Consider the following 19521-nt stretch of genomic DNA (forward strand, 5'->3'; position numbering starts at 1 on the left):
TCAGGCCTCCCTGCCCTATTTAGGCCACTCTGGCGTTGCTCTGTCTTCCAGACCCGGAAACCAATATGGACATGCCTCAGCCAAAATGTTCAACTCTGCAAAAGCCTCATCAAGGAATGTTCTGAGCCAGTGGGAGGGCCTGATGCTGGGTAGGACATCGAGGAAGTAGATGTGACTCCCATCCTTGGGGAGCTCATTGTCTGGGGTGGAGAGGAAGGGCCAGTGTGAGCCTTTACCAGGTGTGGTGAGAGAGGGACAGTGGAAGAGAGGATTTCAAGTCGGGGGAACTAAGAGGAGGTTTTGGATGGGACGTTGAAGGATGGGGTGGACCTGAGATGGAGCTGCAGGCTGAGGGCCCAGTGCAGTGGAGGAAGTGCAGACAGTCCATAGCGTCTGGGGGAGGAGGCTGATGAGTCTGGAAGGAGCATGAGACCAAGTCTCCAGAGGCTGTCATGGCCTGGACTCGGGGCTGGGGAGGCAGTGAGCGTTCTAGACTGGTCAGGAACCTTTTGGTTGCAACTGATGGGAACTGAACTTGAACTAACCTAGGCAAAAAGGGTGATTTATTGGGAGAACTGAGAATCTGAGGAAGGTCTGAACATCCCAGCACGGGAAAGACGAGGGTGCTGCTGGCTTTCAGGAACAGCTGACCCGGTGCTTGGACACCATCAGGACCCATCTCTTGATCCTGTTTCTCTGTGCTGGCTTCATTTTTCTCTTTCGTGGCTAATTTCTCTGCATGGGGAAGGGACTTACTGGCCCAGCTCAGGTTCTCACCCCTGGATCTATCACCACATGGTAACAGGCTGCTCTGCTACTGCCTGCAGAAGCCAGGGGAAGGCAGCTTCTGAAGGAAGGGACCATGCTGAGCAGGCAGCCCCAGAGCCTTTCCCTGAGTTTCTTAGCAGGAGAATATGGTCTGATTTGACCTGCACTTTGGGAAGAGTAGGCATTAAAGACAACAGTTTTCTTCCTTTTATTCATAAAAACAAATTTGCAACAATTTATTAAAAATTGATACCATGCAATAGGGGTACGAGAAATTCCTCATTTACATTTGATTCTGGCAGTTCCAGTCTAATTTAAAGCGTTTGTGCACTAACATTGGAAAACACCTTCAGGCTGAAGCCTCTTCGGAAGTGTATGGTGTTTGCTGCATATAAAAGGACAGAACCGTTAAATAGCTAGAGTCACTTCTGTGGGTCTTGTTATTTGTGGGGAAATTTAAAAAAAAACAGGTGACCCTACAGTATCATTAAGACAGAGAATGTACTGTGTGGGTTAACCTAGAAGACTGTGCACGCTCAGGAGTCACAGTGGGTCACAGATGCACACACTCACCTCCGACTGTCCAGTGCTTTTTCTTTTTTTCTCTCCTGCTATGCTGGATTAATATTTCTACAGGTATTGTTTCTGTGTGCGTGTATACATTATGTACAATGAATTGTTTCTTTCCCTTTGAAAAATTAATGTGGTCCTTTAAATCTGGTTTGGTGAAATCAAGAAAGAAAGTAAATACTGTAATACACAGTGAGTAACAACACCGATTTTTAGTGCCTAAACAGACAGTGACTTCAACTTGACCTGTGATGTGTTAACATTTTTTTTCCCCAAAAGCTACAGTACCTCCGTAACCTCTCTTTGGGGGAGGGGAGGGGAACTCTATGCTACGTGAAATAGGGTGTTTTGAAATGTTGGTGATGGTAAGATTCCCATGGGCCCTTTTGTCAAACCCTGGTGGTGACAACACTGTATTCCTGACTTCAGTGGTCTGGGAAGAGATTATTGCCTGCCTGTTGAAGCTGCCATTAGGTTTCTTTAGGGAGTTGAGCGACTGCTCAGTTGTGCAGACGTCCGGGACATTGTCATTCAGGCCTTTCTTTAGCAAATGAACCTGTCCCAGGAATGTCACAGAAATCATCGGGATCCACCTCTCTCCAGCCAGGTGGATACTGGTATAGGGCTGTGCTGGGAGCTTCTCTGGGCCACAGCCCCATCTGTCCTGAGGGCTGAAGGTCATGGTCATCCTGATACCTCATGGGTCAGGGCCGCTTCACTGTTTGGTATGAAGCTTTCCTGGATGAGATCAAGTTTTGATCTTCAGAGTGACCCTGTGAGGTAGGGCAGGACAGGTGTTATTTCAACCCAAATTTGTTAGAGAGGGGAAACTGAGGCTCAGAGAGACACAAGTGACTTGCCCAAGGTCATGGAGGGACTTAGCAGTGGAGCAAGGGCTTGAACCCAGGTCTTTGTGACTCCCAGGCCAGTGCTCTTTGGGGTTCGTTTAAAAGGGAAGAGTGATCTTATGAATGAGAATCAGTGTGCTGATTGATCACCCCTGGGACCCCCCAAGGGCAGAGCTTGCCGGCTTGTCCCAATGAAGGCTGCCTTCTGGAAGTTAAGGGAAGCCCGCAGCTAGCAACTCTCTCCCCGCGACTACAGGGATGTCTTCTGGCAGATGCCCCCGATTCACTTTGGTCAGAAACAAAGTCAGTGGAAAAAAACAAAACAAAACCCCAGCCAGCCCTTGGGCCCTGATCAGAGAGGTTAAAGTGCACAATCTTTCTTTATCGTGTTTGCTGGGAACAGACATTCTATGATTAGCTCGGGTGTCCCCCTTATTATGGGGAACACCTGATACGAACACAAGGACATGGCTGACGTGGTGGGTGCATGGCCGACTGTGGGTGAATGCTGCAGAGCGTGTCTGCAGTGACGTGCCCTAAATCCCCACGGTCCCGGAACGGGTGTTATTGTATTAATGTGTGGCATTTATCAGAGAGTAAATCCCACCGGGAGGCATGCGAGTCAGCCTGCTCCGGTACCCCAGCCCTCGGCCCGCAGAGCTGTGCCTGGCTGCCCCCCCTGTAGACTCCCTGTTCCAGGAAGGCTGGGGTTGGCTGGACTGGCAGCTGGGAGCCTGGCTGCCCTGCCCACCTCCTTCCCCAGAGGGGAGAAGGGCTGGCTTGGGGGGCCACAGCCGGTGGCATGTGTGCAGAGGCAGAGGCGGTTTCTCCAGAAGCCCCTCGCCTCTTTTCAAGGCTGCTCAGGGCCACTCAGTGACTTCTAGCTGGAGTTCTAGTGACTTTCTCCTTGTCTAGGATTTTTTTTTTGCCAAGTTTCAAATATCCTAGCTCCTCCTCCTTTGCAGACATTAAGGAAGAAGTCATTTTCATTCCTCTTCTTTGTGAAAGAATGAAAACTTCACAAATAAGGCGCGAGGTCAGGTGCCAAGTGCCCCCCATCTTGTGCACTCCGTGCCATCGAGCAGTCCCGCAAGGCCAGCCGTGGCGCCAGCTTCTCCACGGCCAGAGCTGACAGGGTTCCTGTAGCAGATGCCTCTGCTCCGTGTGGTTCCGTCGCGGGGGAGGCCCCGGCCCCAGGCCTCCCGCCCTCACAGGCCCGAGACCATAACTCGGAAGGAGGGTGGCACGTGTCTGTGGCGGGGGCTGGCGGTGGGGCTGACGCAGGGGCTGACGCAGCTGGCGTCCACGCCTCCAATGGACGGGAGGTAGGCGTGGTGGAGGATGGGGAGCTGGAGGGACAGCCGGCGCTGGATGCTGTGGCAGGGAGAGAAGGAAGGGGGGTGTTAGTGAAGGCTAGTGGGCTGCTCACCAGGAAGGCCTTTGGAGTCGCTTTGGCTAAGAAGCTGATGGTGGTGCTAAGAAGCTAACTTCTCTCTGAATCCAAGATCTGTCCATCCTGTCATCTAACCACTCATCCATCTGGCAGGTGTTTAATGCAGGCCTGCCTGTGCCAGCTGCTGCCCCGGGAATAACCAGAGCAACGGCAGCAAGGAGGAGGCAGGCTTCTCGAGCTTCCAGTGATTTTTAAGAATTAGGTCTTGCCCTTCGAAAAGGGCTTTGCTGCAAACCCAGACAGCTCTCATTCGCTACTCTTGCCAGTCCCCGAATGGCCTTGGCTTTGGGTTCCATCCCGGAAAGGCTTCTCAGCTGCTCTGTCCTTATTGGCTTCTCTGCCACTGTCTCTTGTCCAGGACCTCAGTCCCTCTTGCTGGGCCAATTCCAAAAAGGTTCCTTCCTGGTCTTTCGGCTTCTTTGTGACTAGCGTTTTCTCTCCAACACTGGGATGGGGCATTCAGGGCTCCCCAAGATCTGCCTCTTGTCAAATTCTCCAGGTGAACCTTCTACCCCCTCTCCCCGAAAACCTTACCCTCTGGTGGCTAGTTTCCCCTAAAACCCTGCTTACGGGGAGGCATCTTCCATGCCTCTGCACATGCTGTTTCCCCGGCCTAGATAGCTGCTCCTCTGCTTTCCCATCTGATGACTGCTTTGCCTCTAAGATCCAGTTTAAATGTCATCGTTTTTGTGCTAACCGCCTCAGAGAGTGAGCTCCTTCCTTCTCTATGCCCCCAGAACAAGGAATTTCTGGTAAATTCCCAGAAAGGCAGCCAGAAAAAAATCTGAGGCCGGGCTGAGTCAGGGACTGGGTAACCAGGACTGATGGAGGAGCGGAGTGAAGAGGGAGCAGCCTTCTGACTACCTGCTCACCGCCACACCCTTCCGCTTGCCTTCTCATCAGTCCTCATGACCAGCAGGCAGGAGAGTAAATCACCTTATTTGTTGTGAAGGCTGCTTTGGCGGATGTGCCCAGGCCACTGCTCCCCTGCTCGGCTGTGTTTTCTGCAGTTTTCCACTGCATCTGGGAAGTTGCATTCCCTGAACTCTCAGGCCTCCTTGTGTTCCCCAGGCCTGGCCACTCAGGTGGCAAAAACCCCAGACCTTCACAAAACCCAATAGGCAAAAGAAGCACTGCTGTTCCCATTATAAAGATGAGAGAAGGGTACAGAATTTGTGTAACTTGCTCACAGAAACAGCCAGAACTGGGGAAGGTGTGACTCTTGCTTCTTCTGTTGAACCACAGTGCTTTGTGGGGTGGCAAATCAACTCACAGAGGCTGCCTCAGCCCACCAGGGTGCGCCCTGGCGTGTATGCATTGGTGGGGTTCTGAGATGGATGGGGACAGATGCAGTGCTGCCCCCACTCCCTAAGGACCTGCTGTCCAGAAGGGCTTCTCCCAAGAGACCCTTCCCAGGTGCTCATGAGAGATTAGTGTGTTGGAGACTTCATTTGGAAATTAAAGTTGAGCTTGTGTAATGTCATTGGTGTTGGCAGAGTCCAGGAAAATGGGGAGCTGAAGAATGAACTTGACCTGGGAAAGGGTGTTCTGTCTGAGCATCCCAGGCAGGGTGGGCATCTGTGTGGGGTTGTCAGAGCCACACATTCTGCTGTCTGCTGGGATCCTGTTTGCCTTTTCATTAATTCATTGCCAAAAACCTACTCAGTGCTGGAAGCTGTGTTCAGTCCAAGGGACATAGAAAGGACTTAAACCTTACCCTCAAGGTGCTTGCACTGTAGTGCAGGCAGCTAATAGGTAGACCACTGATGAATGCCATGTAACCATCAGTAATTATATTGGACTGTCAGCTGCGAGGCCCTGGAGCTAATTGGGTTGAGAGGCTACTAGCTCTAAGACTAAATGGCCCCAAATGACACTGCAGTTGGTGATTGGGCTCCCTTTGCTGGTTTCTCTCCCCTTGTTGTCACTTCCCAGGGAACAAGTTTCAGAGTTGACATTTCTAATTGCTGCTTCTAATTACTGTAAACTGGGAAGAACTAAAAATTGCCAGTGGGGACAAAGCTACTGGAGATGTCCAGGTCTTTGCTTAGAGGTCACCTCACCAAGTTTGCTCTGACCTCCCTGTGTAAAATTATACTCCCTAACTCCTTTCCTGCTTAGTTTTTCTCCAAAGCACCTATCATTTAACATAACATACTAGGTTTTGCTTTTTTGTTAAGTTATTGTCTTCCCAGATAGAATGTAAACTCCATGAAGGGAAGGATTTTTGTCTGTTTTCTTCAGTGCTGTGCTTGATACATAGTAGGTCTCAGTAAATTGGTGTTAAGTAAATGTATTCATTTTATATGTAACAAAGGCAGAGAACATGGGATTTGATGTTGGAGAGACCCAAGTTCAAATCCTATCATCTCCTGCATTTAGCAACTGGTAAGCTTTGGCAAGTCACCTCCCCTCTTTGAATATTAGTCTTCTTACGTGTAATATAAGCAGTGTAATTTGACCTGCATCATGAGATTACTGTAGAGTTCAAATAAAGTAATGCATATGAAAACATGGTGCCAAATGTAAACTCTTGTGTAGGAGGAATGTAGTCTTGGGCAGTAGTTCTGAAGGAGAAGGTACTTACTGTTCTGGGGAGTTTATATCTTCTATAGGATCTTTGCATGTTCGAGAGGGCTCTGTCGTGTTCCACTGTAGCTGGGGATTTTGATCGAGGTGGTTTTTTAAAATGGCCTTTCCCCCATCTGAATGCAAAACAACAATACTGCAATAATTCTGTAAACTTAATTTTTAAAAATCAACAGTGCAGTCATTTTTAGGATACTGCCCAAGGAGAGAGAATGCAAAAGAGCCCATCTTCCCTTTGTGTTCTCTAAGCCATGGTCCCTGAGCCGCTCTCCTGAGACCAAGGCAGGGAGCCGAGAAGCCCCTGTCCAGGGATGGAAGTGGCGTGCTGGGGATGTGGATAGAGTGCCGTGGGACTTCCCTTTCTCCAAGAAAAAAAGGGAATCGAGTCGACCAATGTAGGCAACATAACTTAGAAATGAGAGGTTCTAATATGAAGGTCCTTTTCACGGGTGCATTAGGAATATAATGACAAAGAAAAAAAAGAACTCCAAGGTATATTTTCCATAAGATTGCTAAGTCTGAAAAGAATAATAATAGTAAACTGCTGGTGGGAGTATAAACCGGCATAATCTTTCTGGCAGGTACTGTCAGTAAGCATCAAACACTATAAAAAGTATGTCTTTTACCCAGAATTTCCACTTTCAGGAACTATCCCAAAGAAATAATTAAGGATGTTTGTGAAACTATACAAAAGATGTTCAAATCCACATTGTTTACAATATCAGAAAGTTGAAACTAACCCGAATTTGTCGGGTAATAATGGATTAGTTACAGACTAATATGTACGTATGGGGCCTCCCATTCACAGAAATACTGTGTAGCCACAAAACATGATGCTCTCAACCATCTTTGTGCTTCAGAACCACCTGGAGAGAACTAAAGAAATATGAAATATAAAAACATGGCCCCCACCTAAGAGATGTGGATTCATTTGGTTTGGAAAAGAGTATGGGTGTTGGACTTCCCTGGTGGCACAGTGGTTAAGACATGGTGCAGGGGACATGGGTTCGAGCCCTGGTCCAGGAATCCCACATGCCGCAGAGCAGCTAAGCCCGTGCGCCACAACTACCGAGCCTGCGCTCTAGAGCCCTCGAGCCATTACTACTGAAGCCCGCGTGCCTACAGCCCATGTTCCGCAACAAGAGAAGCCACTGCAATGGGAAGCCTGTGCACCACAATGAAGAGTACCCCCGCTCGCCGCAACTAGAGAAAGCCCGTGCGCAGCAACTAAAAGACCCAACACAGCCAAAATAAATAAATTTATATTAAAAAAGAGTATGGGTGTTTCCTTTTTCTGCTGCAGGGTTAGGGTTAGGGCAACCTTACATGTGTGTCATTTTGCATCCATGTGAATACAGTCAATCCTCTTCATTCATAGATTCTGTTTGTGAACTCGCCTACTTGCTAAAATTTATTTGTAACCCCAGAGTCAATACTCGTGGTGCTTTCACTGTCATTCGATAACACACACAGAGCATCAAAAATCTGAGTCGCTCTCCCAGCTGAGGTTGAACAAGGCTCTGCCTTCTTGTTTCACCTCTCATATTATAAATAAGTATCCTTATTGTGGTCTATGAAGTACCACGTTTTTCACATTTTTGTGCGTTGTGTTGGTGCTTTCGCTGTTTAAAATGGCTCCCAAGCCTAGTGCTGAAGTGCTATCCATCGTTCTCCTAAGCCGTGATGTGCCAGATGGAGAAAATGTGTGTTAGATGTGTTGTTCAGATATGAGTTACAGTGCTGTTGGCTATGAGTTCAGTGTTAATGAATCAACAATGTTTATTAAACAAGGTGTCTTCCAGTAGAAACACACATAAAACAAAATTATGTATTGATCAGTTGATGAAAATGTCCACCTGGGAGAGGCTTGCAGGAACCTAACCCTGTGTCTCCGCTAGGAATTCACAGTTCACAGGGACTTTGTAGAACACGATTACTATGAGTAATGAGAGTTGACTGTATATCCTTAGGATAAATTCCCAAATTGGAGTTGTTGGGTCAGAACAATTTCTATTTCGGGCAGCAGTGTTTCGCCACCTGTTGCCTCCCACTCTCAGAAACGTTTTGATCTCTGATCTTTGTTAGTCTTATAGGTAAAAATGGTATTTCACTGCAAATTAATTTGCATTCCTTTAATTAGGAGGAAGACTGAGCATCTTTTCATAAACATAAGAACCACTTGTATTTCCTTTAATGAGAACTCTTTTGCCCATTTTTCTTTTGGTTTGTTGGTCTTTTTCTTATTAGTTTTTATATAGTTATATATACTTTGTATATAATTACATATAATTTCTTTTTATATAAGAGAATAAGCTTATTACCTGAGATAATATTTTTTGGCTTAGTTTGATTTTTTGACTGTACTTATGATGGCTTTCACATTAACAAAATTTCTTTTGTATTTAAATTCATCAACTTTTTTTTTATGGTTTCTCTGTTTTGCATCAAACTGAAAAGGTTTCCCTCCTGCTGAGATTACAAAAGAAATTCTCCTATGGTTTCTTCTAGTACATTCATGGTTTTCACTTTTTATATTTAAATCTTTTATCCATCTGGAATTTATTTTTGTGTAAGTTGTGAGGTAAGGATCTAACTTTATTCTTTTCCAGATGGCTACCCATTTATCCCAATGAAATTTATTGAATAATTCATTTTTCTCCACTAATTTGAAATGCTCACCTTTACTAGATACTAAAATAATCAGGAATAATTTTTATTCTTTCAGTTTCCTTGTTACTTATCTGAATCTAGACATTTTTAAACAATCAACATCTAATATAATAAGAATTATATAATAATTCTTTTGTAATAACAATAAAACTAAAGATTTTTCATTGATTTAAACAAATTTTATAAAATTAATGAATATATGCTAATGACAAGATGCAAACAGTAGAGAAGTATATAAAATGAAACATAAAAGAATCCCTTCTCAGCCACTCTCCACACCTATTGTCCCTTTCCCACAGGTGGATACTGTTAACAATCTGGTGTTTGTTCTACCAGACCTTTTAAAAAATGCACTTACACACACACACACATATACATGTGTGTGCATATTGTATCATAATGCTTGTCTTCATACTGCTTTTCTCATTTAGAGATCTTTCCATATCTGTACAAAGAGATGCACCTTACTTTTTAATAACCGTATTATATGCCTTGTTTTGCTGTATCATAATTCATGAAACCACTCCAAATGATGAACATGTAAGTTAATTCCAGCTTTTCTCGCCTACAAGTAGTGTTATGATAAGCACTATGCATCTATACCTTTGAACCTGTGGGATTATTTCCAAGGGGAAGCCTCCCGCTAGGGGAACTGCTAGTCAAGGGGCTTAACATCAGACATTTGGAGAGTGCCAGACCGACTTCCAAAACATTGCAGGAGAGTGTCCATTTCCATACGCTCTTATCAACACTGGTAATCTTTTTAAAATTGTGCCTAAATGTAGGCAAAAAATGGACTGTGTTATTTCCCAGGCGGTTGGTGGGATCGAATGTCATGTCATCTTACTGACCATTCCTTTCCTGTACGTTGATGAGGTGTGTTTGAAACTGTGAAATGTCGGAAGAATTATGAGTACATTATTCACTAAGAACAATGTGCCCCCAGTCAGAACGCTGGGAATGCTGGCCATGTGGGGTACACATGGAACTGGAGCCCAAGGGACTGAGAAAAAGAAGCCCCATGCATAGGTGGATCCCCAGGTGGGGCTCCAAACAAACACTGAACTGCGCTCAGTAGATGTGGGTTCCAGATACTCCAGCTTGGCTTGTGTGACTTCAGACCTGCCCCACCCCCCTCTCTGAGCCTCAGTTTCTTCATCTGTAAAATGGATGGCTAGTGTCTCATACCCAGGGGTCCCACCTCCTCTTACCTGTGCTCTCAGTGAAGTTCCCCAGGTTGAGGATGTCGTTGAGTTCTTGGTAGTGGTTCTGTTTAATGTAGGTGGTCTTTTCTGGCGTGTCCTGCAGCTGCATGGTGACCTCTTCCAAGTCTTTGTCCAGCTAGAAAACAAAGGCTCCCGCTGAGTCAGAGCCCCCGGCCCAGCCCCTGACCTGGCCCCAGGTGGAAAACTGAGTTTTCCCAACTCACTAGTATAATCACAAATCTTTAAGAACTCCTTTCTTTCTGAGGATATCTTGAATCGGGCATTGCTGGACCCCAGAGCCTGGGCTAGGTGGGTAATAAACTCCTGTCAGATTCTGACAAACCGTATCTGTCTAGTTCATGTTCCTCTCGGTTCTTGCAGCCATAACAACGGTAGATGGGACTGCACAGCCATGATGTGGGGATGCTCTAGAGGGGACGTGGTGGGGAGCGGCAGCCCGGAAAGTCCCTGCACAGGGCAGAGGGACTCAAATGGGAGGAAGGGGCCCTGGCGACCAGTGCTGTGGGAGGTACCTCTGTGATCTTCATTCGCAGGCGATGGTTTTCTGACTGCAGGCCCTCTAGGCGGGACGTGCTTGCTTGGTTCACGCTGGTGACTGAGGTGGAGGTTTTAGAATCTTCTTTCTTCTGATTCTGAGTGAACTGGAATCGTCTGTTCTGAGTTGCTGCGTCTGGGTTTGTTCTCAGAGTGATGAGCTGAAAGGACAAAGGTGGGGCTGAAAAGAGGACCCTGGGGCCCTTCCTCCCATGCCCATCCAGCTGCTTCCAGCGGGTCCTGCGCTGGAGGCAACATGGGGCCCCAGGAACGACACAGGCTGGCAGTCTGAAGCCCTGGGCTCAGACTTGTTTCTGTCCCTCGTTTGTGTGTGCCCTTGGGCAGCCCCCTTCCCCTTGCAGAGTCTCGGTTTTCTTCCTTGCCACTAGATGTCTGGTCTCCTGATCCTGATTGCACCCGCATCCCAGCTATCCTGCAGAGGCCACCCAGGGCCCCTCAGGCCTGGCTCCAGCTGAGCCTCACTCTACCTTAGCCCAGCTCCACGTAGAAAATAAACAGCTGTAGGTGACAGCTGTGAAGACAATGGGAGGAAAGTGAAGGCTTGTGCTTGTTAGAACCATGGCCACGGCCTCTGTCCACCAGGACCTATGGTTCAGAGGTGAGGGGCAGGGATGGAGGAAGGATCTTTACCAGGCCAGAGGCATTCAGGGCAGAGGGCTAACCATGGTGCTGGGGGGTGAGGATGGTGATGGTAAAGGAAGTCCAGGGGGAAGAAATGGCATATGCAAATGCAGGGAGGCCTAGGGCTCAGGGCTCTTATAGAGAAGGGCAGTTGGATGGTGGACAGAATTCTCTGGGGGAGACAAGGAGATCCAACGGTCCTGAAAGCCAGCCCAGTGTCGGGGACTTGATCCTGGAGCCAGGAAGGCAATGAGGAGCTACCAGGGGTGGTGACAAAGCAGAGTGACCCCGTCAGAGCTGGGCTTAGAATCATCTGGCATCTTTTACAGGGTGGAGAGGAAGTCAGAATGCAGGCAGAGAAGCTGTGGTGTGAGCCTGGAGCCTGGGAAAGTGTTGACTACTAAAGGAGGGAGTGTATGCCAGAGGTGTTCTAGAGCAGAGCTGACACTGCTTAGGGACTGACTGGGCGCCCAGGAGGCTGGAGGAGCCATGGGACCCCCAGTGATCTCTCCTCTCCCCTTTCTCTAAGGCAGACACTCCCTAACTTGGGTCAATGACTTCTCAACTACCTCTGTTTCCTGCTGCTGCTTTTACTCTTGAGACCCACCAAGGTCAGGTTTTCCTCTACACAGATCAGCCTACTGCAGGGGTCAAGGCCTCTGATTCACCTGCCCACTGCTGGGTAGGATAATGTTTGGAAAATACCTCTCAGGTCAGCCCTTCAGACGAATGAAAAACATAAGTGGTTGTTAAAAATGGTTATTCCTTTTGACCCACTAATACTAATTCTGTGACTCTACCTTAAGGGAATAATCGGAAACAAGGAAAATGTATTATGTAGAAAAAAAAGTTCATTTATAATATAAAAAATCTGCAAACAACTGTAATGCTCACCAGTAAGGGATCAAGTGGTTGAGTAAATTATGGAACGTCCCCTCAACAATGGTTATCAATGTGGGAAGATACAAAGGGCAAAAGTTAAGTTAAAAAGGCAAATTGCAAAGTGTGCTATAATTACAGCTATATCTGAAAAAGCATCAGTGCCCTAAGCCATTAAAAAAGAAGCTGGAAGGAAACACATCAAAAATATTAACAGTAAAAAACCAAACCAAAACATTAACAGTGATTATTTTCGGGTGGCAGGACTGTGAGATTTCTGAAAAATCTGGTTTTTTGCTTTTCTGCATTTTCCACACTTTCTGTGATGTGAATTGTGTTCATCATTTAAAAAAAAAAGTGTATAAAACTTGTAGAAAGTGAGAGAAACACAGCAATGCCCTTGTGATGGAGTCAGAGGCCAGACGCCAGGGTGGTGAGGGCGGGGCGATTGCTGGCACCTGCCCCATACCTTTGGCACAAACACCAGGCAGAGGGTGATGGTGCTGCAGAAGATGATGACCAGGGCCACAATGCAGAACTGCACGTTAGGCTGGTCCCGGGTCAGGAAGGAGACGGCAGCCCCGATGATGCACATGATCCCCACGTTGTAGACGCTCATCCCAATGTACTTGCTGTCATTGAGTGCGGGGATGCTGACGTTTCGGGTCTCCCAAGCTAAGAAACAACCGAACAACTGGAACGGTGGACAGAAAAGGGAGACGGTCGTTACCAGGTGGCGGCATACACTCCTGCTCTGAGAAGCTACTGAACTGAGGGTTATTCTGTTCCTCCCCACTACTCTGAAGTGGGGGCTTGGGGGGAGGGAGGCTGGGGGTTTGCTGCTGGCCAGGTCTTCTGGATAATCTGTCTCCACAATCTGTCTCCACTTGTGGCCCTGGGTTGAGTCCTGCCAAGGAAATGCAGACTGGGGTGTTACACTGTCTGGTCCTCCTTCACCTCCACCACTGGTTCACACACAGACCCACAGGAGGCCACAGTGGGAAAGAACTTCAGACACAATCTCAACCACATGCCCTCCCTCTACAGAGAACCTGAAGGCCCAGAAGAGAGGAAGGGGCTTGCCCAAGGCCACAGAGCAATATGGTGGCAACAGTGGACTGTGTCTCTAGAAGTTAAGGCTAGTCTTTTTTCTGTTAAACCAGGCAGAGCCCCTGTGTCTGGGACCCCCCCAATGCACATAGCCACCCAGAGTAGAGAGACTACATTTCCTAGCTGTCCTTGAAGCTAGGTGTGGCATATGACTGGGTTCTAGACAATGCCATGTAGGTGGAAGTGGTGTGTACAAGTTCTGGGAAGTGTCTTTAGAGGAAAAGGCTGTTCCTCTTCCACCTTCCTAGCAGATGGAGTGGAATGTGATCGTGGAGCTTGAGCAGCCATCTTAGACCATAAAGTCATCTTAGACCATGATGTGGAAGCTGTATGATGAAGATGAGGAAGACAAGATGCAAGGAGCTCAGATTCTAGTAGCCTCCACACCAGCCCTTTTGCTTACCTGAGAAGGCAATTATCTTTTTAAAAAACTACTATTATTGTGGGTTTTCTGTCACTTGCAGCTCTACTGCTAACCAATACATTTCCAACAGAAATGAATAGGGTAGAAGTCAAATGTGATGTAAACTAGGGTGTTGAGGGTTTAGCTATCATGTGTTGTCTGAGGGGAAGGCAGGCTGCAGAGAAAGTGCAGATGGAATGCTGGGTAGAATGGTGGTGTGGGCAGGAGGGAGAGCTGACCACAGCTGCTGACTGCTGTAGGGGCTTTGGCTGTGGTCCAGCCCCTCCAGGAGGCTGTCCTGCAAAGGCTTCCTTTCCCTCTGGCCTTATCTCTGAAGTCTGGGGCATCCAACACCTGCATGAACCATGTAACATCATCCCAAGGGCCCACACTATCTCACAGGGCTTCTGTCCAGATGAAATGAGAGGATGGATGTGAAAGCATTTTGTAAACTGTTATATCCATTATAAGAGTAAGTTAATTATTTTGTAATTGGTATTTTTTACAACCATAGTTGTTTTTCTCTCCTTTAAGTGTGTTATCTCACAGACTGATTTATTATTATTTTCAATTCCAATTAAAATAGGAACCAGAAGCCCAGGAAGCATATACTGAGTGAAGGATGGAAACCACGCTGTTGAAAGCTTGCTTTGTGCTGGTTCCTTCGTGTGCGGTGCCTTCAATCCTACAGCTGGGTGTGGCTTTCCACATCCTGGAGGGGAAGAAGCAGAGGCTAGGCAAGGCCAAATAGCCTGCCTGGGGTCCCTTGGCGCTGTGCGTCAGGGCTGGATGGGTGCTCCAGATGCCTGCTTTCACAGGGGCTCTGTGTGCCTCCTCTCTGCCACAGAGGCCGATCGCGGCTTCACTTCACTGTGGAAGGATCTGAGGAGGGTGCAGTTGCAGGCATGGTTTGCACAGGATGTGAAGAGAAGATTCAAGGGTCAACCCAGAATAAGGTCGTGTGGGACTGCCCTTTCAAGTCCTTCCTAACTTTGAAATTCCACAGTCGTGTGAGGTGGGCTTGGTATGTGATCTTTGTGTAACAGATGAATGGAGTGGAAAGAGTATTGGGTTTGGAAATTGGAGGTTACCAGGCGGCCTTTGGCAAATCATTTAACTTGTCTGAGCCTGATTTCCCCCATCTCCAAATGGAGATGATTCCACTCATCTCCCACAGGATGTGAATGTGTGCTGGGTACCAACAGACTGCTGTCAGGGAGCAGGACAGTGGCAGCTGGGAGGCACACTCACAGTGAAATGGGGACATTATTTGTACCTATCTCATGTGATGGTTGTGGGACTGAAATGACACGTGCCAGGCACCGAGACTGGCAAAGAGCCAGTGCTTAGTCCTGGGGGCTCTGTTTATTTTTATGTTGATGGAGGCGCTTAGGAGAGAGAGCTCTGGCAGAGAAGCATTTCCCCCACTCTGCCTCCTGCTCTGCACCTACCATGAGAAGCCCCTTATAGGCATAGACGATGCCAAGCCAGATGGTCATGTGGGTGTTCTCGCAGTGCTCTAGGAGAGGGCGGATGGAGATGTCCCGTCCTGCCGGGTCCGGCTGTGCGAAGAGAAAACAGAAACCCAGGGATGGCACTGGGCACCCTCCCAGCAGCCAGGTCCCTGTTTCATAGCCCTTTTCCCTCCCATGAGCCACAGCCAGTGCTACCATCCAGGAGGCCTTTTGGACCCCATCTCTGTGTTCCATGGGACTCAGGCCTCAACCATTTTTGACTGCCTTCTGTTTGTTGGTCGTGATTCAGCTCTGACCTTCAGTTATCTGAGTTCTTCATGCATTTCCAGCTTGAGTCAGAGCTCAGGAGTAGGGACTGGGTCACTTCTGTGCCCCTAGTACCTAGCACAAGACCTGGCCCAGAGCAGGCATCTTTCTATAACATTTGTTAAAAGAGTAAGGGTGAGAATGAAGCACAAAGTTAGGTGTGGAGGCCTTCAGGTGTCTCTGGAATTAGGTAGTTGGGAGATAGTGTCTACTGGCTAGACCAAGCACGGGGCCTGCCAAACCCTATAAGGAAGGAGATCTTCTTGCCCACCACCTCCATGGAGGGAGCAGTGGTGGCAGCTGTGTTATGTACCACATGATGCACTCTGGGCCAGAGTTGATTGGACAAGGGGTGGGCACCTGACCTTAGGTAGCCAATCTGAGGCTTGTCAGGGACATATGAGGTTTCCTAGTGCAAAGTGCTCTGCCCAAAGAGGGGTGGTGGAGAGGATCCAACCCAAGCACCATTCTCTCTCTCAGGAATTTGAACTGAGAAGCTCCAGGAGAGAATCAGCCAGATGGTGGCAAGAGGAGAAAAAGACAACAAGGGAGTGAAAAAATATATACTGTAGGTATATATATATATATATATATATATATTTTTTTTTTGGCGGTACGTGGGTCTCTCACTGTTGTGGCCTCTCCCATTGCGGAGCACAGGCTCCAGACGCGCAGGCTCAGGGCCGTGGCTCACGGGCCCAGCCGCTCTGCGGCATGTGGGATCTTCCCGGACCGGGGCACGAACCCACATCCCCTGCATCGGCAGGCGGACTCTCAACCACTGCGCCACCAGGGAAGCCTGGTAGGTATATTTTTTTAATGAACTATTTGAGAGTAAGTTGCAGACATCCTGGCCCTTCTTCACCCCTAAATATCTAGCATATTTTTCCTAAGAACAGGAGATTCTCTTATATAACCACATATACCTACCAAATTCAGGAAATTTAACATTGATACAGTATATTATCTAATACACTACCTATTTTTAAATTTTGCTAATTGGCCCAATAATGTCCTTTAAGGACCCAGTCCAAATTGCATTTACTTAGCATGTCTGTAGTCAGCCTTGGAATCAGCCCTTCCTCCTTCAATCTCAAGACCTCACCAAGCCCAGAAATAAACCCACACACCTACAGTCAATTAATCTTTTTTTTTATATAAAGTATAGTTTACTTACAGTACTATATTAGTCTCAGGTGTACAACATAGTGATCTTATATATATATATATATATATATATATATATATATATATTTTTTTTTTACATCTTTACAGGAGTATAATTGCTTCACAATGGTGTGTTAGCCTCTGCTCTATAACAAAGTGAATCAGTCATACATATACATATGCTCCCACATCTCTTCCCTCTTGCGTCTCCCTCCCTCCCTCCCACCCTCCCCCAGTCAATTAATCTTTGACAAAGGAGGCAAGAATATAAAATGGGAAAAGGTCTCTTCAGCAAGTGGTGCTGTGAAAGTTGGACAGCCCGCATGTAAATCAATAAAGTTAGAACACACCCTCACACCATGTACACACAAAAAACCTCAAAATGGCCTAAGATTTAAACGTTAGACATGACACTATAAACCTCCTAGAAGAGAACATAGACAAAACATTCTCTGACATAAACCATACCAGTGTTTTCTTAGGTCAGTCTCCCAAAGCAGTAGAAATAAAAATAAACAAATGGGACCTAATTAAACTTAAAAGCTTTTGCATAGCAAAGGAAACCATTAAAAAAACGAAAAGAGGGATTTCCCTGGTGGTGCAGTGGTTAAGATCCACCTGCCAATGCAGGGGACATGGGTTTGAGCCCTGGTCAGGGAAGATCTCACATGCCGTGGAACAACTAAGCCCGTGCGCCACAACTACTGAGCCTGCACTCTAGAGCCGGTGAGCCACAACTACTGAAGCCCGCGCGCCTAGAGCCCGTGCTGTGCAACAAGAGAAGCCACTGCAGTGAGAGACCCGTGCGCTGCAACAAGAGTACCCCTGCTCGCTGCAACTAGAGAAAGCCTGTGCGCAGCAATGAAGACCCAACGCAGCCAAAAATTAATTAATTTTTAAAAACACAACAAACAAAAAAAACCCCCGAAAAGATAGGGACTTCTGTGGTGGTCCAGTGGTTAAGACTCCGTGCTTCCACTGCAGGGGACGCGGGTTCAATCCCTGGTCAGAGAACCAAGATCCTGCATGCTGCTGGGTGGGGATGGGGGGACCAAAAAGACAACCTATGGACTGGGAGAAGGTATTTGCAAATGATGTGACCGACAAGGGCTTAATCTCCAAAATATACAAACAGCTCATACAACTCAACAACAAAAAAAACCCTATCCAAAAATGGGCAGAAGACCTAAACAGACATTTACCAAAGAAGACATACAGATGGCCAATAGGCACGTGAAAAGATGCTCAACGTCACTAATTATTTGAGAAATGCAAATCAAAACTACAGTGAGGTACCATCTCACACCGATCAGTATGGCCATTACTAAAATGTCTAGGGGCTTCCCTGGTGGCGCAGTGGTTAAGAATCTGCCAATGCAGGGGACACGAGTTCAAGCCCTGGTCTGGGAAGATCCCACATGCCTCAGAGCAACTAAGCCCGTGCGCCTAGAGCCCGTGCTCTGCAACACGAGAAGCCACTGCAACGAGAAACCTGCGCACCGCAATGAAACGTAGCCCCCACTCACTGCAACTAGAGAAAGCCTGTGTGCAGCAACAAAGACCCACCACAGCCAAAGATTAAAAAAAAAAAAAAAAGTCTACAAGTAACATGCTGGAGAGGGTGTGGAGAAAAGGGAACCCTCCTACACTGCTTGTGGCAATGTCAGTTGGTGCAGCCACTATGGAAAAGAGTATGGAGGTTACTCAGAAAATAAAAATAGAATTACCATATGATCCAGCAGTCCCACTCCTGGGCATATACCCGGACAAAACTATAATTCAAAAAGATACATGCACCCCTATGTTCACAGCAGCACTATTTATAATAGGCAAAACATGGAAACATCCTAAATGTCCACTGACAGATGAATGGATAAAGAAGATGTGGTACATACATACAATGGAATATTACTCAGCCATAAAAAAAATGAAATAGTGCCATTTGCAGCAACATGGATGCAACTAGAGATGATCATACCAAGTGAAGGAAGTCAGAAAGAGAAAGACAAATACCACATGATATCACTTATATGTGGGATCTAAAATATGACACAAATGAACTTATGTATGAAACAGAAATAGACACACAGACATAGAGATCAGACTTGGGGTTGCCAAGGGGAAGGGAGGGAGGGAGAGGAATGGACTAGGAGTTTGGGGTTGGTAGATGCAAACTATTACATTTAGAATGGATAAGAACAAGGTCCTACTGTATAGCATGGGGAACCATATCCAATCTCCTGGGATAAACCACAATGGAAAATATAAAAAATATAAAAATTAAAAATATTTTTAAAATGCATGTGTATGTGTGTATAACTGAGTCACTTTGCTGCACAGCAGAGATGGGCATAACATGGTAAATCAACTACACTTAAAAAAAAAAGACCTCAGCCTACTTCAGTCTGTTATGTCATTGATATTTCAGGTCATTTATCTTGTAGAATGTCCTTCAGTTTGGGTTTGTCTGAATGTGTTTTCATGACTGAATTCAGGTTATGTATTCTTGGCAGGAATTCTATGTAAGTGATGTTCTCACCTCCTCAGTGTTTCACATCAGGGGCATTTGATGGCACTTTGTCCCATTATTGGTGATGTTTTTGATCATCTGGTTGAGGTGATGTCAGCCAGATCTCTCCACTTCAAAGGTACCATTTCCCTCTTGTAATTAATAAATAATCTGTGGGAGATACTTTGAGACTGCGTGGGTATCCTGTTCCCCCACAAACATTAACTCAGGGGTTGCAGCTTCCATTGATGATTCCTATCTGAGTCATATTACTTTGGTGGCTGCAAAATGGTGATTTTCTAACTAACATTCCATTTAAATACTTGGCAATATATTGTAAACAAGATCTTTCCTCCCACTCATTTATGTATA

General features: G+C 46.7%; 1 protein-coding gene across 1 annotated transcript in view; it reads right to left on the minus strand.

Annotated features, from left to right (window-relative positions):
- Positions 1-979: 979 nt before the first annotated feature.
- The window catches only part of GABBR2 (gamma-aminobutyric acid type B receptor subunit 2), a 365880-nt gene continuing 347338 nt past the window's right edge, over positions 980-19521 (minus strand). Inside the window, exons 14-19 of the mRNA XM_029201547.1 lie at positions 15144-15254; positions 12649-12873; positions 10637-10819; positions 10110-10239; positions 6227-6344; positions 980-3560 (exon numbers count right to left, since the gene is read on the minus strand). Coding sequence (XP_029057380.1) covers positions 3395-3560; positions 6227-6344; positions 10110-10239; positions 10637-10819; positions 12649-12873; positions 15144-15254 — 933 coding nt within the window. The 3' untranslated portion in view covers positions 980-3394. The remainder of the gene's footprint in view (positions 3561-6226; positions 6345-10109; positions 10240-10636; positions 10820-12648; positions 12874-15143; positions 15255-19521) is intronic.

Source organism: Monodon monoceros, unplaced genomic scaffold (assembly GCF_005190385.1).
Source record: "Monodon monoceros isolate NGI ecotype Baffin Bay Population unplaced genomic scaffold, NGI_Narwhal_1 Super_Scaffold_5, whole genome shotgun sequence".
NCBI classification, from domain to species: domain Eukaryota; kingdom Metazoa; phylum Chordata; class Mammalia; order Artiodactyla; family Monodontidae; genus Monodon; species Monodon monoceros.